The sequence below is a fragment of the Leuresthes tenuis genome, unplaced genomic scaffold (genome assembly GCF_036924035.1).
Source record: "Leuresthes tenuis unplaced genomic scaffold, fLeuTen1.0.hap1 SCAF_17, whole genome shotgun sequence".
In the NCBI taxonomy this organism is placed as follows: Eukaryota; Metazoa; Chordata; class Actinopteri; order Atheriniformes; family Atherinopsidae; genus Leuresthes; species Leuresthes tenuis.
This window is the reverse complement of record NW_027325371.1, coordinates 12990598-13013599: the sequence shown is the minus strand read 5'-3', so window position 1 is coordinate 13013599 and position 23002 is coordinate 12990598. Positions and strand designations below refer to the sequence as shown.

The window sequence follows — 23002 nt, the reverse complement described above, 5'->3', positions numbered from 1 at the left end:
ATTATACAGGCAGCAGGACTGTGTGACATTTTTTGAGCGACACTGTACAGCTACAACTTGCACGTTATCAAAACATATATGCAGTGTGGGGCAAATAAAGTTGCCGAACAGAATAGAGGATCCTTTGAAAAGAAATGCCAATATTCGATTCCATCGAGCCACACTGTCGTTTAGCTGGTGGTAGTTCTGTACAGCACTCACCCTGAAGGTCCAACTTTCGCTTTTCGCGGTGGAATAAAATTATGACAAAAAAATGAAAATTAATATTATTCTATATATTTAATCCCTAAATGATTAACTCAATAACTCAAACTTACACAAATTCAACATTTTTGTCAAAGTTCAAGGGGGGCAGACATGTGAATATTATCATTGCTTTGCATTCAAAGTTTGTTTCAAAATCTTACATTGTTGCATTTCCTTGAATTATAACTTTTGAGTGAATGTTTCAATGATTAGAGTCGTTAGATGCTTTCTATTTTTTCTTCATAACTTAGTGTTATAAAAGTACAGCATGGGTTTGACAGTTACATAGATGAAAACTGATTGGGCTAAAGTCAACATTTCCTTAATAGAGAAGACGACAAAGACTTTAAGAGGAATCCAAAGGAATCTCTCCCAGCTTCATTTAATGATTAAATGTAGCTCCATTGCAACAAAAATTGCCAGAGTTACCAAAAGAAATTCTTCCAGATAATTCCTCTATAAGTTTCTTATCTATAGGCTTGACATGTTTCAACTGCACACCTGCAGTCTTCCTCAGAAGTGTTGTGTGATGTTGATCAGCTTATAGATAAGAAACTAATAGAAATAGAGCCAAATTAATTTGTTCAGCTCAGAAGTCCTTCCAGCAGCACAGCATGTTCAGAGTTGCTCAGTGTAAGAGGTGTAGGTTGCTGAGAAGTGGAGACACCAGAGAGGAGTACTAGTAGAGACACGCTTGTGCATATAACAGAAACCGACAAAATACATTAACATCAGTGTGCTCAGTGTAGCCCCACCTCTCTGTTCTGCACTAACCCAAGTCTCTCCTCTCCCACACGCACTCTTGGTCCTCATTCACAATCTGCCTTTACCAAAGATATCTTGTTTTCTTTCACTCTTGTTTTTACCCAGCTGTTTATGCACTCATGCTAATATGTGAACTTTTACCAGCGCCCTCCTATTTTTCCTTCCTGTTGTAGATCTGTGCCTCATTGCAGCGTTTGCCTCCTCCCTAACCACTTAGCTATTTTTATCCTTCTTACTTTTGGTAAAAGGGAAGATATTTTAACTAAAGATAAATTCTGTATAATTGTATCATACATAGATTTAAGAATGAAGCAGTCACATCTGTAATGTTTAGAAGTGATAATTGACCACAGAAATTATCTTTCAGTTTCTGTTCTTTGGCATGGATCGCTTTGTGCGTGACAAACTTACTCAATGGAATCTAGAGGAATGGACTAAAAGATTTGAAGGTATAGTATTACAATTAATTCTTGTTGGGAAAAACATTGTACAATAGGGAGTCAACCTTTGAAAGATAAGATCTACTAATAGGACAAAATTAACAACACTGTTCTGCTAAGCAACAGTGACAGTTTGTGATGATGAGTACTGCACATAGTTTTTAGAATAAGAGAAACAACTCTGTGTGAGTTAAAATGCAACCACCTCTCTGAGGCTCACTGAGAACTGTAACATGAATTTCTATGGTCACAACTTTGTTATAAGTTTTTAAGAATATTTATGCATGACAAAGATTCAATGATTTTAAAAAAAATTTTTATTTCAGATGAAAACATTGACAAGGAAAGTCTACTTTTACTTGATGATCAAGACATTACTGAGAACTTGATTCCAAAACTGGGACCAAGAGTAAAATTCAAGAGGAAACTCAAACTCTTGAAGGTAACGTGCACTACACTGGACCCAATTTACTTCACTTATCTGGATAAATACTGTTACAGGTGAAGTCTTGTAAGAAATATTACTAGTATACAATTATTATCACTGACAATAACAACTTTTTTTTTTTTTTTAATGTTTTATTTCCGACTGTTTTTCATCACCAGGAAGAACAAAACACAAATGGGGACACAGGCAACATTGCTTTTGATGATTCTTCTGCTCAAGTGAGTTAAACTTATTTCCACACTCGATAACTATGACAAAATACCTTCCACTATACAACAGATTATATTTTCAGTGTTTGCTGATACTTTTGCATGGCCTAACACTGAGATTATTTAATTTGCAGAATCAACAGCAGCATGAAGAAGTAATAGATTTAACTGAGGTAAAAATGACTATAATATTAACTGACATGAAATTAATGAACATTTACTGTTCGCAGATATGCATTTAAACAAACTAAAGTTTCCTGAGCCAAAGTCATGTGTGGCTGAGGAAGTGCCTCATTGGATCACTTCTGTTGAGTGAGGAACAAGGAGGGTTAATGTGAGCACTTGCTTCACTCATCCTCCCAGGACTTTGACAAACTTCTCCTGGAGGGAATGAGAAAATGAATACAAATGATTGTGTTTCTGAAACATTGCACCTAAAGTCTTTTTGAACCGTGATAGTTATGTGCACAGAAACTGTATGAGAGTAAAGTATTTATGTTCCTCCCCAGGTTTCACCGTCAACAAGTGATAATGGTAAGATACAAAATGTTTTACATATTATATAGTATTATTTTGGTAAAGTGTCGGTTGAAGAATATTCCAACATTATTTGAAACACAGTCAACAAACTTATTTTCGATTTTCTTTTTTTTATAAACCATAAAGGGAAAAGAAAGCTGGATCTTCAGGGGGAGTCAAGTGAATGGCAGTTGCCACCTAAAAGGCTGCGTGACTCTACATTGGGTATTTTCTTACAGATATTTGAAATCTCACTGCAAGGTTGTGGCTCAGCTGGTAGAGCGGTTGCCTTCTATCAGAAAAGCTGGGGGTTTGAGCCTCAGTGCATCTATGTGTTGTAGTGTCTTTGGTTAAGACGTTAAACCCCGCATTGATATGTTTATCTGTGTGTAATTGCAGTGAAAAAGCTCTGTGTATTGTGTATGAGTGGCTGTGTGAATGAGAAACACATGTATATACACATACAACCTAGACAAGGTGAAAAATGCAATGTAATCTTCTGTTTCTGAATAGATTTAACTGCTTTTAGGCCATAGTTTGAGGTTGATACACAAAATTCCTCTGTCCTTACATTTGTGGCTCTGGCTAAATGGTTCTTTAATTCTATGTTAACAGAAGCAATGATACTATCTGATGTGAAAACAGTAATGGGACATGTCTATGATAAACTTCTCAACCTTGAAAACACAAAGCTCAATGATTTCCTTAGGTAAGTACTATGTTTTTTGTTATTATGAGCCAATTTTACTTACATTTCTATATGAGAAGTTACAATAAGTAACAAAAATCTACTTATCTAACCTCTCAACAGGACTGAAATCACTGATCTGGCAACAGATAAAAGAGAGCTGGTTGGTGTCTTTGGTAGAACTGGAACCGGGAAGAGCTCTTTGATAAACGCTGTTATTGGGGAGAAGAATCTCTTGCCCACTGGAAGTATCAGTGCATGTACCTCAGTCATGATTAAAGTAGAGGCTAACATGCACAACATGAAGTATGAGGCAGACATTGAGTTCATTACGAAAAAGGTAAATAAACTTTGAATAGGTTTATTCTTTCTGAAAGCCAATATAATCAGCAAAGATCCTAATTCTGCTTATACCACAAGTCACATCATCAAACTGAGATGTACCGTAATCTCTTTTTGTTTTATAGGTGTGGAAAGATGAGTTGTGGGTGATGAGTCAGTTTTTTGGGGATAAAGCAGATGAAGAAAGGGAGGATGATGATCATGCTGACATTGTTGAAAAGCTATCAGCTCTTTATGGAGATGAATGGAAAGACAAATCCCCCGAAAACCTCATGGACAGCAAATACTTCAGAGAAATTCCAGAATTTCTCCAGTCCAGGAAGAAGACTCTGACATGCGAATCGGTAAATAAAATAAATGTATAACTAAGAAACAATTTTGTAGTTTACAGAAAGTATACTTTCTGTTCAAATTCAACTAACTTTCCTTCACTCTCTGTGTAACACAAGTACATCGCTGTGCACCCCTTTGTACAAATTAAATATACCTTAAATCTCTACTTTAGTAATGGAAATAATCCGTATCATGTGGGTATAATTCTATTAACAACATTACACAACATATAAGGCCTGGCATGAGTATCCACCATTATTGATTAAAAACAATTTTCTCATTCTCAGAATATAGATTAGGACATCACCTTCAATTAAAAGAACAAACATGTTTACAGATAAATCAATCTCAAAATAAAGAATTGGATTTATAGATGCAAGTATAGATTTTATTTGCAAGTGATTGATAATCATATCAATATTTAACTGTATCAATAGCAAGTAACAACGTTAACTTACATCTAAAAATTTCCTGGTGCTAGTTTGTCTAAAATAAGCCATTAAATTTAGATCTCTGGGGAATTTGGGGGAAACAAGCTGACAGATTGCAAGATACAATACAATGATAGCTTTAAATGACTAAACCAAAAAAAAGAAAAAAGGATATATAGCTGTAGTTACTCATTACTTGACAAAAATAATACTTTAACATTAAAATGTATGGAGTTTTTAAAACATCACCCGCATTCACTTGTGGTTTTCTCAACATTTAATTGTCATGATAGTCTCAGTTCTGCTCAGCATGAAGGATACATTGTTGCACAAATGTCTTGAGATTTGTTTCCTTCATTCTTCACATCACTTTTAAACTGTTCTTTGATGGAGGGATGTGTTGCTCTGAATCTCTTTTAAAAATACCCCAAATGAGTGCTGTTCGATTTGAGATAGACAACATTTTCAGGCAGGTCATATTTTTAACGTTTTCCTCCATCCAGAACCTCTTGGCAGTGTGCTTTGGATGATCATCAAGCTTGAATATTTCTATAAATATGATAAACACCAAAAGATTTTGCAATCATGCAGCCCCATATTATCACATTCCCTGTCAGATCTGGGCATTCACCACAGAGCTAATGTTAATTTAACAATTTTCTGCTGAAGATTGAGCAAATTTGATGTATTTTGTTTTTCTTGGACACATTCCTATATGCTAACATAATTTGTGCAATCAGTTGAGCACTTTTATCAAGGCCTGTATAAGAACTTGACTCACTTTTTCAACCACCTTTAATGACCTAACTTTTTCTATTGCAGGCTCAAGAGCTATCTGTAAAATTTGTCAAATACACAAGAAATAGCACAGAACAAGGAGAAAGTGGACAAGTAAAGAGATGGTACTGGCCACTGGTGAAGTGTGTGACTGTCAGGGTGCCACAGAATGATCTTCTCCAACATGTCACACTTGTGGACCTTCCTGGAAATGGGGACCGCAATAAGAGCAGAGATGAAATGTGGAAAGGGGTAATTTGCTGTCATCCACTGCCGTTTGTAGTTGTTGTTTTTTTTTTTTTTTGTATATTGTAAAATCTTTTACTTTTTTAAAGAAAAAACAAAGAATAAATAATTAATCATTAGAAAAAATGCTTTGCCCTTACAGGTTGTTGGAAACTGCTCTACTGTGTGGATTGTGGCTGAAATCAATCGAGCTGCAGCTGACAAAGAATCCTGGGAGATACTGAAAAGTGTCAGTGGCCTCATTGGAAATGGCGGCGAATGTCAGCACATTCACTTTATCTGCACCAAGTCTGATGGTATTGAAGAGCTGGATGAAGAGTAGGTGAATTAGGGTGTGAAAAGTGCATAGTTAAATACAGTATCCAAATAATACAATGATATATAAGGTGGTCATGATGTCAACAGGTAAAAATCCAAATAGATATATATGTATATTCTATCATGGCGTGGGTATTATGAGTCAAATCCAGTGTAAATTCTTAGGGAAGTATTTTTCAAGTTTTCAAAAGGCCTCCATTGTCCAGTTATGTACAGCAAACTCTATATGGAAATTCACTCCACATTGTACATACAGTAGTGCTTACAGGTTTGTGAACAATTTAGAAAGGTATCTGTTTGTGCATTTTTTTTAATAAAAGGCATAAAAGTAAAATGATAGAATCCTAATTTATTATTCAACAAAGGCAGGAATGACATTGTGTACCAGATTTTTTGTCCAGTGTTGTCCGTTATGTTTAGCAGCTCGTACAGCTGAGCAAACTGTCAAACATCACTGCATCTTTTCCTATAGCTCAGCAGATAATGTTCGTGCTCGCATATTTACGAGAAACATGAAGGCAAAGGAGGAAGTTCACAAAGAATTCCGCAAGCTACATGCGATTAAGGTGAGACTCAAATACTGACAAAATACACGGATTTCCTGCAACTCCATGTCATTTAAAATCCCATATTCCCTAGAAACACTTTGGTGATGACTGTTTCAAAGTGTTCACAGTGAGCTCCAAAGAGTTTCTGAGAGGAAAATTTCTGAATCAGGAGGAAACAGGTGGGTGAAGTGAAAACTCTGTTGAAACATAAAATGTGTTGCAGACATGTCCTTTTCTTATTTATAAAGAAAAATTGTTTATTTTCATTTGGACACATTTTCTATTTGTGTTGTATTTTTTACAGAAATATCAATACTTCAGGACTTTTTGAAAAATCTCAATGACTCTCATTCAGTGACATTCAACTTTGTGGCTGGAGCTCATGGGATTCTCTCTTTGATGAAAGGGGCCAGCTGTAAAGAAGTGGTAAAATAGTTGTCATATATGCTTATGGACAATAATAATATGCAAAAACAAATCATCTTAAACATCCTAAATCTGTGATAACGAAACTTCAATGGCAATATAAACCTAGAGATGGATGGAAGTAGCTATGTAATAATGGTGATATAATAGTCTTATAGTAGTTTTATAAATAAAATGATAATAGAAAGAAAAAGGTTTGTCAATTTGAGTATTTTTGTTTGTTTGTTTGTTTTAGGCTGTCAAAAAAACTGAAGTATGTCAAGAACTTGAAAGAAACATAAGCCTTCAGCTCGAATCTATCAAGGAAACGATGGAAGAAGTTTACAAGGCATTTGAAAGATGCCTTAGCGAAGGAGTGAACAACTCAAAAAGTTCCTGTGAAAAGAAGTTGAAGAATTTCTTATATCATGTAATATGTGCTTTTCTTTTAAATGCCAAATCAATTTTGATTTCCTATCAGTGTCTTCAGCATGGTTTTTTTTTTATCAGAAAAAGTCTGGCGCTGCTTTTCACAAGGTATTGAAGAGTATCGTCATCAACAGAGGCATCTATAAACCCAAGAAAAAAAAACCAATAAATCTCAACGTCAAGCTAGCTTCAGTCCTGACTGACAGCATTGATGAGGAATTCAAGAGGACCTTCCCGTAAGAACGTTATGAAAAAGCTTATAAAACTCTTTGCTGGCTCATTTTCTAACTCTGGAGAATATCAGTAAATATTACTTACAGTGAAAGATCATTTGCATACAGATGTATTGAGTTCTATATTCAAATGTGTTTCAGAAATGAAAGAAAATGTGATCCATTTAACGGGGTCATCAGCACATTTTCACTGGACACCGAGAGGCTGATTAAGAAATACAAAGATGTAGAACTGCAGTTGATATTTCTGAAGACAGAGGTAAAGAAGGAGAGGCTCTGTCCTTTGAATTGGTTTATTCTGTGCATTGAGTTTATTAAAACTGAAATGCTCTGCTGATATTTAGGTTTTAAATAATACAAAGGACTTTTAAGAGGCTCACAGGGATGCTGAGTTTCATGATGGTGTGGTTTTTAGCACAGCTGCCTTGCAGTAACAAAGGTTCCTGATTCAAATCTCAGCTGAGGTCTTTCTGTGTGTAATATGTCCTTTCTGTGTCTGCATGGGATTTTTTCAAGTACTTCTGCTTTCTCCCACAGTACAAAAACATGTAACACTAGAACATTTGACAGTTTCTTTGTCTATAGTTGTGGGACGTATCCACCATCATAAAAGCAAATCTTCACATTTGCCCTAAAAAATGTACAGCCATAAATGCCCTGAAATCTGCAACAATACTAAGTTTAGAAATGATGAATCATACTTTTAAAAAAGAAAAATCTCCCCAGGAGGACAAAATTAAGGCCAAACTGAAAAGATTCATCCTTGACCGCAAGAAAACAATCTACAGCAGTCTGATGAAAACAGTTGAAGGAGACATGCAAAAGTGCTATGAAAGTAAGAAAGGCAGTAACAACGCATGTATACAATCTTTGTGATTTTGCATATAATGACATTACAACCTTCTGTTTTATAGGAGCAGCAGGATTTTCTGGAAAGGATTCATTGCTAAACATGAGGCATACGATTGAGAGACATGTGCACATTTCAAAGGACACCATGTTTGACAAGGCTGGAGAAGTTATGCTGAACCTGCTGATAGATTTGATGGTTTGTTCCATTTTGTACATTTAAATGAAAATGATGAGAATAAAAAGCTGCACATTCACAATCCACGTATATGTTTTATACACAAAATAAATGTATGTGGTTATAGGTCACACTGAAAGATGCCTTAGCTTCTAAAGAGACTGAAGATTGTTTAAAATGAGAGAATGTTACAAATCATACAAAACAGTTTTCAGATACAGTGTTTCCTCATCAGTTCTTTCGGTCAGTCTTAGGAGTCACTGAACCCATATTTTAACACTAAATTTATGTGTGAGTTATTGTTTTGATTAAATGTATGTGCTGTTGTAAGTGATGGAGTTTTTAATACTAAATTAGAACACCATCCTGGGCACTCTGGAGAAAACCATGAACAAATCCATTGAGCTCTCCCTGAAGACCAATGATTACTCAATCCCAGGTAAAGTGACAGACTGGTTGAATGGTGAATCAAGACAGTTTCACATAATAGAAAAAAATGTATTCGTGCTGATTTATACCAGATTTGCATCAAGTGCAACTTTCAAAGAAATTACTTCCAAATGATGGTCTATTTTCTCGCTGCACACCTTATTCGATTGTGAGTCAAAGTGTTTATAAGAGAGATATTTTAAGAGTATCTAAACCTTGTTTTGCCCATTCAAACTGGTGAAAATTTCTTTTGAGACTATTTTCTGTAAAACTGCACTAATAATTTTCTTGTCTATGTAATAAATAGATGAACGTTTGTGAATGCTTCATGAGCTGGCATGAGACTATGCTAAAAAGGAGCAAATATAAATCTTTTATGCAGACCACTGATCTTCTCGCATACATTTGATTAACTTGATTTGATAGAAATATCCAACTAACGTTTGTTTTACAGATGTGTCAACAGAGTTTGCGATGGTTCAGAAGCTCTGTGATGAACTGAAGAGTAGCTCATATGAGGAAATGTAAATAAGGTAAAGCTTTTCAACAAATGTTCACATTTCAAAGGGTTTTAATTAATCTGATTAATTTTCACAGTTGTTGTAACTATATTAATCCTGTGTTTTCCAACAAGGGCCAAGAGGCTTAAAGTTCAAGGACCTTACATTATTGAGACAAATGTTGGATCATGATTTATGTGACACTGTTGCCAGTTTTGTATAAAAATGATAGTCTCAACCATTTTTGTCAAGTTTTTATTCATGTTCTTTACTTTAGATGTATAATATCCTTTGACTTTACTGGATGGAATGGATATCCTTGTTTATTCTTATTTTCTATCATTTTTGTTGTTGTAGAAGAAAATTAAGCTTTTGAGAAAAATGAAATGCTTCTAGTTGGATCCAAACTAAGGATGTAACGGTATCATTACATGCATCTAAACCAAAAGGCCAGTATATGTCCAGTTTTTTCCTTTTTTAAAAATATAATTTTAATTTAGTGTTGTTTTAGCGGGAAGGGAGAAAGCCTACTGCAATATCATTGATTTTATGAAATAAACATAGATGACTTTGAATATTAATCTCAATTGTTTTTCTTGTCCTCTGTCAGTGCTCATATGAGAAATACAAATTAATTTGATAGACTAGTGACTCCTTAGTTGTAATTGTCATTCTGTCTGTTTGTACTGATGGTTGTGTTGTTCCAATCTCTGCTGATTCTAAATGCTTGTGTTTTTCTTAGTGTGATTTGACATTTGTTTTGTTTTAACTCAATAAAACTTGGTCATTAATAACAAAATGTTCCTTCATTTATTGTGCTTAACTAGCTCCACATTGTCCATGTGATACACACCAGGCTTGTGATAGTCATCAAGTCCCTCAGTATAAAAAGGATTCCTTTGTTCAGAGCCACATCTGTTTTAGTTTGATATCATCTTAACAGTCGTAGCTCCACCCCTTGTCAGGCAGTATTTGTGTTTTTACTGGAGTTTAGTTTCTTGTAAGTCTTGAGTTATTGTACTTCCTGCTATAGCAGTGCTTTTTGCTAGTTTTTAAATAGTCTGTTTTGTTTACCTGTTCATCTCCTGTCTATTAGTCCTGTGTTTGGGCCCCTCATCTCTGACCATGTGCAGTGACAGTAGGGATTATGTCATGTATCACTACCTTATATGCAAGATCGTGACATCATATTGAACTATTGAATGCTATTCTGGAGGTGTGACAATAGAAACCTGACACTTTTGTCAAGTAATATTGGGTTTGAGTCTCTAAAAAAAATTACTAAAGCTAGAAAAAAAAAAATTAAACCACATGTAATATCGGCTGTCCAGATAATTCTGTTTTCGTGCACTGAAAGTTTTCTCTATCCCCCTTTACACTCAATTTGACTGGCAAAATGTGCATGCAAAAATTTGTTCCATATCAGGGTTCAGGGTATATTTCTGTGTGGAGTTTTAGGGCACATGCAAATGTGCACCTCATCTTCAAAGAGACACTTTTGCATGCATTTGTCCTCCTTAAAAAAGGAGGACAAATGCATGCCGTGTTTTAAATCAGCAGAAAGGACAGACTCTCACCAGCACACACACACCCGCTCAATTGCACAGCAGCAACAAAAACTTTGTTGACATGGTCATATGTTGTTTCACACGCTGACGCTTTTTTTACTTGGAGCTGGGTGAGAAAAATCTCAGTAAGAAGTCCGGAGTTCTTGTGTTCTAACGCGCCACCTCTCCAGAACATCTCTAGAACTTTGCAGGACTCCGGTGTGTGGGGAAAAGTGTCTCTCGCATGACTCATTGGTATTTTGAAGTTGTGGTGTATTGGGGTTGGTCGCCTTCAAACAGCCTGTGTGTAGATGATGCAGGGGGAACTCTGCTGACACAGATTTGGTCGAACACAACAACCTTTATTGTCAACCATGTCCGTATCAGAATTACAGAATGATGCTTCAGGTCTGGAGAGATGTGACAAGCCTGGATTCCCCAAAATCTCTGCCTTACGGAGGATGCGGTCTTCGTTAAGTATAATCTGCCTGTGACCTTGAAGATGTTGAATTTTCCCGTCACTAGACACAAAGCCCGGACATGGTGTGTGCGTAATTTTGAGCCTATCTTTGGACAAACTTAAAATGTCCTCATTTATACCCATGACTCCCTTACACAGCTGGCAATTACCAGACTTCTTATCATTTTCCCAAGGCAACTTTGCACAGCTGGTAAACATCAGACACTACAAAGTGTAGAATTGTGTAGCACAAAATAAAAATAAAGCATTTGGTTTTTCTGGATTTGTTGGATTTATATAAACACTGATTTTTATAGCACAGAGTGGGGTGGACTTTCATTTCATGTTTGTGTTTTTTCGGTATAACATTTAATAGCTGTGTTAGAATCTATTTATCTGCCTGATGTTGACCAAAGAATGGAATTTTAGCACCTTGTCACTTGTCAACTTAATAACACAGTAGTACAAAGGCACGACTCAGAAGACAAACTGAACTAGCTCTTTGTGAGAGGTGGAGACACCACCAAAGAATGTGTACCAGTGGAGACATGTATGAGTAACAAAAAACAATCCTAAACAACAACGTTCACTAACTTCAGTTCAAAACACGAACAGCTTAATAGAGACGGATATGTTGATACCCTGCTGTACATTTTCATACAGTTTTGTTTAGATAATCCTTTCAGGAACTTCATTTTCTTAAAAGGAAAACCCTACTAAACTTTGGGCAACCAACAGAAAACTTAAAGTTACCCTTCTTATTTGTGATTTCTTTATTCTTTAAATTAATTTAATACCATATCGTTTCTCAATAACAAAATATTCCTTAATTGTTCTTTAATTGTGTTGTCTTATCTTCACATTATCTAATGTTCTGCCGTTGTCCAGCCACACCCATCTTACCTGCTGAAAACTAACCCCAGATTCTCTTCCCTTTTTATTCATCTGTTCACCCACCTCCTTGTCTGATCCTCTTTGAACAATCAGTTCTTTTGTATATGAACTCATTGGATTCCGCTTGCCCTCTGCTAGAAAGTGATCTAAAGCAAATAGAAAAGCAGACGAAGAAGCAAGAAACGCTCAGTTGCCAGCAGAAAACCTACCAAAAAGCAGCTCCACAAACAGAAAGACAGATGTGGCAGAATAAAGGTGCCCTCCATTAAACCCAGGGATCATCGACCCCTTCACTGGTACGATGGAGAAGTGGGTTGGCCAGTGGAACGGGCTAGTTGTTTCAGTACTGCTATCTCTGTCTGTTGTAGCAGCCATACTAGTCAACTGTGGTTGTTGTTGTTTCCCGTGCCCGAGAGGACTATTCCAGAGAGTGATTGCGACCACCCTTAGCTGCACATGTATCAGCAGGTACAGGGTGATGATGATGACGAGCTACACGAGGAATGATGGAGATGACATTTAAAGTATCAAGCATTGTCTTGCATGACCCCGAGTGAATTCTCAATGATTTGTTTAATGAAAATCTCATTGAGGTGTTCAGAAATGATGTAGAAGATATGCAAGGTTATGCAAAGAATGTAAAAAAATTAAGATAAAAAATATGTGTGTATATACATAAATATAAAAATAATTTATATATAAATACTATAAATTTAGACTTTTTCCTCTTTTCTTCTAGTATAAACAGGAGGGGACTGATAGAAAAATATCATGAGGTCATACTATAAAAAAAGAAGTACTGTGTGCTAGAATGTTTTTTTCAGGTGTTGGAAGATTAAAGGACACTGTGTGCTGGGGAGACCTCCTCCTATCTTATTAGTTTAACTTTGGATGCTGTAGAAGGCCTCCTATTTGTGCTAGTTCTATCTTCTGTGAACAAATAAGTCTACATTGTACTCATCTAACAAAGATAGCGAAAGGAGGGAGCTACAGGAATGTAACATAACCTTGTGTGGATGATTTTGTAGACTTGTCTCCTTGCTGCAAGATTAAACTTTTTGTTAACTGATTCCAGCGACTCTGAGCCACACTGGCAGAATTTTCTTAACACCATCCATTATGTACTTACTATGATATTTTAAACTTGAACTTTGGTATTTTCTGCTGCTTTTATTCTTTCTTACAAATATAAGCCTCTATAGTGACATAGTGCCTTGCTTCGTTCCTTCTCCTGTTGTTTTGCTCTAAAATATCTGAATTTTTAAAAGATTAATTTGTGTTGAGGAGGTTCAGGAGCTGTGGTTAAAAGAACTGTGAAAAAAATTCCATACAATGGTTTGATGCATGACTCACACTGTGCCCCTGGGTGTTACTGTCAAGCAACCATAACATGATACTTAATTACTGTTTTGTATGAAAACAGTTCAGCAATTGGTTAACTTTTTTTTATTGTTAGGGATTTCTGTTTCCATGATGTTATGACTCTTCAAATCTGCAGTGAACACTTCATTAACAAAAATGGTTATGTTATGAAATGCTTTATATGATAGATGTACATTTTGGACATTTATTCTTTTTTTTTCCAATACAAGAAGTTAAACACAAAGCTAATACAAAGCTAACAGCAAACCTCCAGAACAAAGTGCGATCTGGAAATATTTCAGTGAAGAATTATCCGATTTAGAGTCCATCTGTCTGGAAATTAACAGAATCAGGACCGATCGAGATTACCTTCTTTCAAATGTCCAAAGTGAGCACTTTGGATGACAGATGTGATGTCACATCTGTAAGTGGGTACAGTGTACAGAATATTTTTCTCATAAATTTTTTGAATTCAGATTGTTGACACACGTCACATATTGAAAGGTGTGTGACATGTGTCTAATCATCAGGTGACACTGATGATTAGTTTGAAATTTTAAGGGTTTTTTTACAAACATGTTCATCATTGTCAAACAACAGCTGAGATAGTTAGAAGAAAGTTATTGAACGATTTTTTTGTTCTGTGACACATGGATGTTGTAATTACATTTTAGATGGCTGAGAATGGGTCAAGGAGATGTTCTTCTTGTATTAACTTTTAACCAGTAATGTTGAGTTCCTGCTTCGTGATAACTGAAATACGTTTAACAAGAAGAAACAAGAAGAAAATACCACAGAACTTGCACACAGCATCACTCTTAGAGGATACTGAAATATTAAAACTTTGACCACATCCTGATCTTGAGCTACTTTGGCTTTAGCTAAGGAGGTACATTGGTGCTCCTTCCATCACATGGTTGCTGGATTGCTCCCCAACTTCCCTGATTGACATATCAAAGTATCCTTGGGCACCATACAAAACCCCACATTTGTAAGTCGTTCAGAATAAAAGCATCTGCTAAATTAATACAAAGACAATATACACTGTTTATGATACATAATCTAATATTTGTGACTTAATTACAATTTTTTTAGTAAGAATTAGACACAAAGAAGTTTGGGAAATTGCATTGTTTTTATCTTACGATCAAATGTATAACAGGAAAACAATCTGAATTCCTTTTTAAAAGAAAGTGAAATAAATGTATAGTTTTTCACAAGATTTATTGAAAAGAAGACCATTGCAGATAGTATGTAGAATCTGTAAAGATTTGAATACAAAACAAAGAAGAAATCACGCAATTGTTCTTTATTTATCTGCATTTCCAATTAAGATGAATTTGGAGAAAAACTGTTTGATAATTATTCTTTAAAAGCCTAATATTCACGTCAAAATCAAACAGAAAGTTTGTGCTATTTGGTTAAGTATAAATTTACACAAATATTTAAACAAAGTTCCAGTGCTCTCAGCACTGTTACCTAATACCAAGCCAGACTAAACTAAAAGAAAAGATGAATGTTATGATATTAAAAAAGAAGGTTATACGATTGTGAGCTCGTGGTTTCAACCACACCACCACTGGTTTGTTTCGAGCTAAGAGCTATTATATCTTATATCTTTGAACCCACATTTTCTGTCTGCACAGCCTCAAGATTATAATTAAAGACAAAAATGTCACACATAAAAAGAGGAAAAATAAAATCATAATATCACTGTCACAAATATAAACTTGAGATAAATTGCAGAGGCAAAATCCAGAGGCTTTGTGTCTTTCATTGTCTTTCAGGGATGTTTAGTTGACATTCTGTTGTTTGTCTTTACCGAGCAAATCTGAAACACACGGAGGCACAACAGCGATAGTTAAACAGTGATAGCTATAACTGTCACATTAGTTGCTACTTACCATTTTAGCTCTACTTTGCCAGATTTGCTCCTGCTCTTGCCAGAATCTAATCTGGCAGTTTTGATAGACTGTGCATTTCAGTCCAGCTGCTGGGCAGATTAGCAATAGTCTAATCAAAAGCATTATTAACATTATTTAGGACAAAAAACTATTCACAATCAAGGGTCAATAAAAAATATCATGCAGATATTTTCCTGAAAGTGTTACCTACCCTATGTTGTTTTTTCAGCTGATCTTACTTTCAGTTCATCAATGAACTTCTGCACTCTAGCCCAATCCTCAAAGATATCTAATAAAAAAAAGATATATATGTACTTTTTGGATATTAAAAAAATATATCAGTAATACTTTAACATGATTCTTAGTGTTCTACTTAAATGGTAATACTTTGATGTGTCCCCTTTACCTGGGATTGAGTGGTCATCCATCTTTAGTGAATGCTCAATTGATTCCTTCATGGTTTCCTCCAGGATTTCCAGTATGTCTTCCTAATTCATCATCAAAATCTTTATTAGTTATCGTCGAGCCAAATATTCATTGCAAGAATAAATTGAATCCAAGATGAATTAACCATCTGTATGCATGTTCAGAAACTCATAGCTTTGTACTGTATATTTCAGTATATTTCCATGAAATGACAATTATGAGTCAGTTTTGGCTGTTTGTGGTCATTATAGTTAAAGCACATTTCAGAATTTCTCTTCAAAATAAAGACAAAAAGCTTCTATATTAAATGAGGATATATAGCATAAGTTCTTTTGCAATTTTATCGTCTTTAAATGTATAAAACATTGGACAAACCATCAAGTCATTCAGCTGTTCGAGCAAAACCGCTTTAGCCCGTTCAAACATGTTTATTGAATTTTTTAAATGACTATAAATCTCATTTCGCATCTTTTCAAGTGAGCCCTCTCCTGTAATATGTGCAGCTCCTGAAATAAAACAGAGGATTGTTGAGTAACTTTATACACAATTACAAAGTATGTAGGCATGAACTTATATTGAGACATGGTGGACATCATGACTGCCTTTCTTACTCTCATAGCTCTCTCTCATGGATTCCTCTATTGTCTCCGTCAGACTGATGTAGACATTTTTCTTGCGGTCACGAATGATTTTGTTTATGTTTTGCTTAGTCTTCTCCTCCTAAAATAAATAGAAAAAATAGGAATATTTTCATACAAATAAAAAAAATGATCAACTTTACCAGAGAAGCAGTAAGCTATGCATTTCCATTGGAAACCTCAAACTCTTCTCAGTGTGTTACTGTTACATGCCAGCTATGAAGAAGCATTACGTTTTCCAAGGGAAGTCTTATTCTTATAAGCAGCACTGTTGCTTTTCTCATCTTTTACCTCTGTCTTGAGAAATGTCAGCTGTAGTTCCACTTCTTTGTACCTCTCAGTCAGTCTCTCTGTGTCAAGAGAAAACCTGTTGATGACCCCATTGAAGGGTCCATGTTTTTTTTCATTTCTGAAACATGTTAACAAGTTTAAATATTTAGAAGTGACAGTGTTGGGATGTTTGTTTTAATAATCTTATACAACTGTATAACTTCGTGTTTGTAAGGTTTGAACATTGTCCGTAGTAAGAAAATTGGACACTACAGGGTTTATGTGCTTATTAAGTTCTTACGGGAAAGTCTTCCTAAATTCATCATCAATGCTGTCCATAAGGTATGAAGCCAACTTCATGTTGAGGTTTATTTGTTTGCCATTTTTGGGTTTGTGGATTCCACCCTTCTCGACAACACACCTCAAAGTCCAGTGAAAACCACGTCCATCTTTCTAAAAACAGGAAAAAAAATAATTTTGAACACATTCACAGGGGGTCAAAGTTGACTTGATGTTTATGATTTAAATACATACGGGACATAAGAAGGATTTCAAGTCTCTTTCACACGAACGTCTGGATTTTTCAACTCCTTCACTCAAGTCTCGGTCAAAGATCTTGTAAGCCTTCTCCATTGCTTCTTTAACTGAGGCGAGTTCATCCCTGATGTTTCTCTCAAGCTCTTTACAGACGACAGTTTTTTTGCCAGCCTAGAATTTAAATTTAAAAAAATATATATGAATAAAGAAATTAGAAAAACTTATAGTTTCTTTGTCTGGTTACATAAATCTATTGTTCATGACAGTCAGCTAAAGTAAAGTAATAACTAATCAGTAAACCAAACTTCATAGTACAAAAATCTCTAAGGGTAATAATAGACATCTTCAGTTTAAAGATGGCCCTTTTTTTCTGCACTTAAAGATAAGATGTCAGAAATCTGACATTCCCATGATTAATAAATAATAAATAAATCTGAACATGGTTTACTGACACTTATTCATTTGCTATATACATAATTATACTGATATATCTTTTCTTCTGAAAATAAACAGTTAAGGAGGTTTTAATCTTGATCTTACTGCTTCTCCCGAGTTGGCCCCTTGAATCAAAGAGAGAATCCCATAAGCTCCAGACACATAGTTTAGTGTCTTTGAGTGACAGTCATTGATTTCTTTCAAAAAGTCTTGAAGCTTGGGTATTTCTGTAAGAACAAACTTACATTTACATGACATACTTAAAGATAAATATCACAATACGATTATTGTAAAGCTATGATTGCCTGCTATCAACAAAGTGTTCATGATCATGTGGACACTTCACCTACCAGTCTCCTCTGGATTTAACCATTTCTTCTTTAGAAACTCTTTGGAGCTCAATGTGAACACTTTGAAACAATCATCACTGAAGTGTTTCTGGGGAGAACAAACTTTTAATCATAAGTTATATTTAAAGATAATCTTTGTGGTAGATTTGTTGTCAGTTTTTAAAATTCACCTTAATTGTGGTTAGCTTGCTGAATTCTTGGAGCACTCCAACCTTGGCTTTCCTGTTTTGTTTGAGTATGAGGTCCCGAACTTCATCTTTTGAGCTATAAGTAGATACAGTGGTGCTATAAGCATGATTTGAATATCCCAAAAACGTTAAAGTGGAACATAAACAGTGCCTTGAAAAGGTTTCCTTAAGGTATTTGTCTTGAGTTTCACTGGTATACATACTGGTCTGTAATCGCCAGATTTTCTGACAGCTTGAGTTACGAGTTTTGACGAGGCCATTCTAAGACATTAAATTATTTCTATTTAAAACATTACAGTTTTGCTTTAACAATATGCTTTGGGTCATCTTCAATCTGGACAATAGCAGGTGTGTTGCAGTGCTTTATTATTTCTATTTCCTCATAATTATTCAAATGGTGCTCCAACAGATTTTATCCCTGATCTGTTTGGAGAGTTCCTTGGTCTTTATTTTGTTTCTTATTGGTCCTTTCAGATCCACCAGATCGTAAATTAGAGCTTTAAAGCCCTAATTAACTATAGAATATTCTAAAGTGGTGAATTCTATATACGTCCATCACATTCTGAAAAAATCAGTCAAAATTCGAGTTTAAAAACAAATGAAACAGAGGGTGAGTACCTTCACAAAGCACTGTGTATATTTGTTTGCATTAACTCCTCTTGAGCTTTTGGGCACCATATGCATTGGCGCTTAACTTGACTATTGTATTTAAATGCACACATCTTAATTCACTTACTGATCATCAAAATCTTCAACAAGATCAGACTTGGTGCAGATAAAGTGAATGCGCTGACACTCGCCACCATTTCCAAGGAGCCCACTTGCACTTTCCAGGATCTCCCAGGATTCCTCGTCAGATGCTGCTCGATTGATATCAGTGACAATCCACACAGTAGAGCAGTCTCCAACGATCTTAAAAGGCATTATATTGTGAGATTATTTATGATCAGTCACCAATGCCTTGTAAAAAAACAAAAAAAACCATTAGTTTCCAGATGAAACTAACATGTAAAACTATTAATTACCTCTTTCCACATTTTATTTCTGCTCTTGTTACGGTCCCCATTTCCAGGAAGATCCACAATCGTCACATGTTGGAGAAGATCATTGTTTGGCACCTTGACAGTTACACACTTTACAAGTGGCCAATACCATCTCTTTGTTTCTCCACTTTCTCCTTGTTCTGTGCCATTTCTTGTGTACTTGACTAATTTTGCTGACAGCTCTTGAGCCTGCAATAAAAAAAAATCCATCTAATTAAAGCAATGAAAGGTTATTTCATTCATGCTTATTGAAAGTGTTTAACAACAAGCATAAAATAACTGAGTTGTATTACAAAATAAATGTTATTATTCAGATAAATTAAATCTGGATACTATGTGATGTGAACGTCCTCATATAAAACTGCATGATTATTTTTGTTCAAGTTAATCTAAAAAGCCTAATAAACATTGAGAGAACATTATTTAGTTGAATTAGACCAAGATAAATTTGTTTGGCTCAGATAGAGTTCAGCATCTTTGCTATGAGCCTGATCAAGTCCACAACAATGAATAATAAGCCATGATAGATTGGCAAAAAGATGAGTTTGATGATTGTGATAAGTGATGGAGAGACATTTTGGCACCATGGATACTTGTGGCTGACAAGAATGCTCATATTCTCCAGAAGTTTAGCTGACAAGCATGTTATGGCACAATATTTTTCCCTGAACACTGTCAAAATCGAGGCAAGAAGTGGAAACATAGCTCAACTAAATATTCAATCTAATTTCCAATACGCAACACTTTCAGTGTATTGAAAATGAATGCAACTCCTTCGACAAAGAGCAGATGAATAGAATTGTTTCACAAGAATGATATTGCCCAGAGATATAGTGAATACTGTTATGTTCAGCACACTTAACTACAACTCATTAAATTTCACTTCCATCCAACTCGACAGAATGCTTTCAACAAAGTAACTTATGGGTTTGTATTAGATCTTACTGATTCACTTGTCAAATTCAAGATGTCAGACTGGAGAAATTCTGGAATTTCTCTGAAATATTTGCTGTCCATGAGGTTTTCATGGGATTTCTTCAACCATTCCTTTCCATACAGTGCTGACAGCTTGTCATCAATGTCATGGTATTCATTATCATTCTGATTTGCACCGTCCCTGAGAACCTGATCCTTGGACCACAACTCATCTTTCCACTCCTAAAAACAAACAAAAAAATAATCTTAGTCTTGCTAGACGATACTCTGTCTAGTGATTCTTTAATCAGCTTCAAAAAAGAGCAAATATATTAACATTTTATCTTACCTCTTTTGTAATGAACTCAATCTCTGCTTCATACTTCGTGTTGTGCATGTTAGCTTCAACTTTAATCATAACTGAGGTACATGCAGTAACACCCCCAGTAGGCAAAAGATTCTTCTCCCCAATGATAGTATTTATCAAAGAACTCTTTCCAGTTCCAGTTCGACCGAAGACACCGACCAGTTCCCTTTTATCTTTTGCCAAATCAGTGATTTTAGTCCTGTTAAGAGTTTAGATGAAGTTTATATATGGTTTATTTATGTGATTTTTTTGTACTTTCTCATATAAAAACTATATATACATACATATGTATATATATAAATAACTTACTTAAGGAAAGCATTGAGCTTTGTATCTTCTTGGTTGAGAAGCCTCTCATTGACACAGCTGATTATTTCTTTTACCTCAAATAGTATGACTGCTTCTATTGAAAAAAAACGACAACAACAAAGCACTTAGCAGGAAACTACAAACAGAGAATAACTGGGAACAAAAACGGAATGATAACAGGCAAAGAGACTGGCTGACTGAAGACAACTGAAAACAACAATGAGACAACTAAATTTGAGATGCAGTGATCCAACAGGGAACAACGGAAAACCAGAGTGAATATACTGAGGATGAAATTATTGCATTGTTCCTTCATTTTTAACCGTGTCGAGGTTCTACAAAGCAGTTTGCATATGAGTACATTGTCATTCCTTAATTCACACAGACACTTGTACAGAGCTAGTAAGCAGAGCTTTTCCACTATAATAAATAAAGTTTTTCATATATAGACGCACTGGCAATCGTATCCCCAACCTTTGCGCTGGGAGTTGCCTACTCTACCAGCTGAACCAAGGCCTTATAGTAAGTTTGATAATTAAAATGTCTATTACCTGATACGGAGTCACGCTGCCTTTTAGCTGGTGATTTATTTGACTTGCCCTGGAGATCCAGCTTTCTTTTCCCTTGATTGGGTTATTTTAAAGAGAAAAAAAAAGTTTGTTGCTTGCGCCTCACATAATGGAATTTTGTTCAATAGAAACAAAAATGTATAACATATTTTGCATCTTACCTGTATTACTTGTGGATGGCAAAACCTTGGGGTGAACATAAATATGTCAGTCTTATACAGTATTGGATAACTTAATATGTTATCCATAAATATGCACAAAATTGCAGCTATTCAAAATGATTTTGATGTTTAAGAAACACAATAATTTGTATCGATTTTCTTTGAACAACCAGGAGAAGTTAATCAAAGTCCTGGGAGGATGATTGAAGGTACTCATTTGCAAGTGTTCTCATTCACCGTCCTTGTTCCTCACGGAATAGAAGTGATCCAATTATATTAATTCTTCGGGCAACTTTAGCTTGTTTAAATGCAAATTGTATGAACAATGACGGTATGTTCATTCATGAAATGTAAGAATTTTCATTGTCATTTTACCTCTGTTGTCTCTTCATGTTGCTGTTGAATCTGCAGATGAAATAATCTCATGAAGACATTTTATTGTATAATAGAGGGGAATATAAAATATCTTATCTATTAAGTGTGAGAATAAGTTAAATTCTCTTGGGCACAAAAATCATCTCACACACACACACATAAAAAACAAACAACAACAGCAAAACAGCAAAGAATAAAAATCACTGTTTTGATTGTCATAATTGTGATAATAGGTGTAACTGCTTGTTAAAAAAACCAGACAAACAAGTTGGGTGTTCGGAAGGTCAGGACAAAGATTCAAACCCTTAAGTTATGCCCTTGACCTCATGTAAATACCAAAATCATATAAATTGACATTAGTTGAAGCTACAATAAACCTTTGTTTTAGATTATATGAATATTTTGATCAAAGCATTCCCCTTTTCATCAAGTCAAAAGAAGAGATGACTTGAATTGAATTGAATTGAATTGAATTGAATTGAATTGAATTGAATTGAATTGAAATATCCCCCAAAAGTTAAAATGATGTATATCACTCCACTTTGGTAAAAACATAAATGACTATTTGCGCTCTAAATCCAACAAACCTTTTATTGAAAACCAATAGGTTTATTGTTCTGCCCCAATAATTCAAGTTGTTGTTTGTCTAATGTTTAAAGCATCAGTTCTATCTAAAGAAGTATGCCGTAAAGTAAGAAAACGGAAAGCATCATTTTATTAATTTCAGCATCAAACTTGTTTATAATGATTAGTAATAACATTTATAATTTTACAAGAAGCTCACTAAAGAGAGACTGGCAACAATTCACAGACATCTGAAAACTGGCCACCAAACAGAAACTTGAAATGGTTTCAGCCATGAAGATTGCAAATGTTTTTTGTGTAACCCATGCACTCATGTACACAAGAGACGTTCAGC

The 23002-nt window shown here is 35.1% G+C and overlaps 3 protein-coding genes across 3 annotated transcripts in view; 1 reads left to right on the top strand and 2 right to left on the bottom strand.

Moving 5' to 3' along the window:
* LOC140272986 (nuclear GTPase SLIP-GC-like) overlaps positions 1-21734 on the bottom strand; it is a 46197-nt gene extending 24463 nt beyond the window's left edge. The window contains exons 1-3 of the mRNA XM_072368513.1: positions 21709-21734; positions 21530-21601; positions 20979-21072 (exon numbers count right to left, since the gene is read on the bottom strand). The gene's annotated coding sequence lies outside the window, so the exon portion shown is untranslated. The remainder of the gene's footprint in view (positions 1-20978; positions 21073-21529; positions 21602-21708) is intronic.
* On the top strand, positions 1382-9401 carry LOC140272989 (nuclear GTPase SLIP-GC-like). The gene is made up of 21 exons (XM_072368516.1): positions 1382-1460; positions 1778-1893; positions 2058-2117; positions 2243-2281; positions 2618-2642; positions 2775-2852; positions 3243-3336; positions 3439-3655; positions 3783-4001; positions 5244-5450; positions 5587-5762; positions 6235-6328; positions 6402-6489; positions 6615-6736; positions 6972-7145; positions 7232-7380; positions 7519-7636; positions 8104-8212; positions 8292-8425; positions 8762-8843; positions 9288-9401. Exons 1-21 carry the CDS (start codon positions 1394-1396, stop codon positions 9359-9361), a joined length of 2442 nt encoding a protein of 813 aa, XP_072224617.1. The 5' UTR covers positions 1382-1393; the 3' UTR covers positions 9362-9401.
* On the bottom strand, positions 15051-20813 carry LOC140272985 (nuclear GTPase SLIP-GC-like). Its single transcript, XM_072368512.1, has 15 exons — positions 20652-20813; positions 20333-20545; positions 19370-19576; positions 19081-19256; positions 18327-18420; positions 18157-18244; positions 17912-18033; positions 17369-17542; positions 17136-17287; positions 16856-16973; positions 16538-16646; positions 16298-16432; positions 15907-15984; positions 15712-15789; positions 15051-15427 (listed from the first exon to the last, which is right to left on the bottom strand). Exons 1-14 carry the CDS (start codon positions 20718-20720, stop codon positions 15713-15715), a joined length of 1812 nt encoding a protein of 603 aa, XP_072224613.1. The 5' UTR covers positions 20721-20813; the 3' UTR covers positions 15051-15427; position 15712.
* Positions 21735-23002: the final 1268 nt, after the last annotated feature.

What these genes read in the sequence shown, in the direction of transcription:
- LOC140272989 (XM_072368516.1), top strand. Translation starts at nt 1,394, where the DNA reads ATGGATCGCTTTGTGCGTGACAAACTTACTCAATGGAATCTAGAGGAA. An exon ending in AAGTAATAGATTTAACTGAG is followed by an intron (nt 2,282 to 2,617) that starts GTAAAAATGACT and finishes GTTCCTCCCCAG; the next exon opens with GTTTCACCGTCAACAAGTGA. An exon ending in CATGCAAAAGTGCTATGAAA is followed by an intron (nt 8,213 to 8,291) that starts GTAAGAAAGGCA and finishes TCTGTTTTATAG; the next exon opens with GAGCAGCAGGATTTTCTGGA.
- LOC140272985 (XM_072368512.1), bottom strand. Translation starts at nt 20,720, where the DNA reads ATGATTAAAGTTGAAGCTAACATGCACAACACGAAGTATGAAGCAGAG. An exon ending in GAAATAAAATGTGGAAAGAG is followed by an intron (nt 19,257 to 19,369) that starts GTAATTAATAGT and finishes ATGCCTTTTAAG; the next exon opens with ATCGTTGGAGACTGCTCTAC. An exon ending in GAATTTAGGAAGACTTTCCC is followed by an intron (nt 16,974 to 17,135) that starts GTAAGAACTTAA and finishes AACATGTTTCAG; the next exon opens with AAATGAAAAAAAACATGGAC.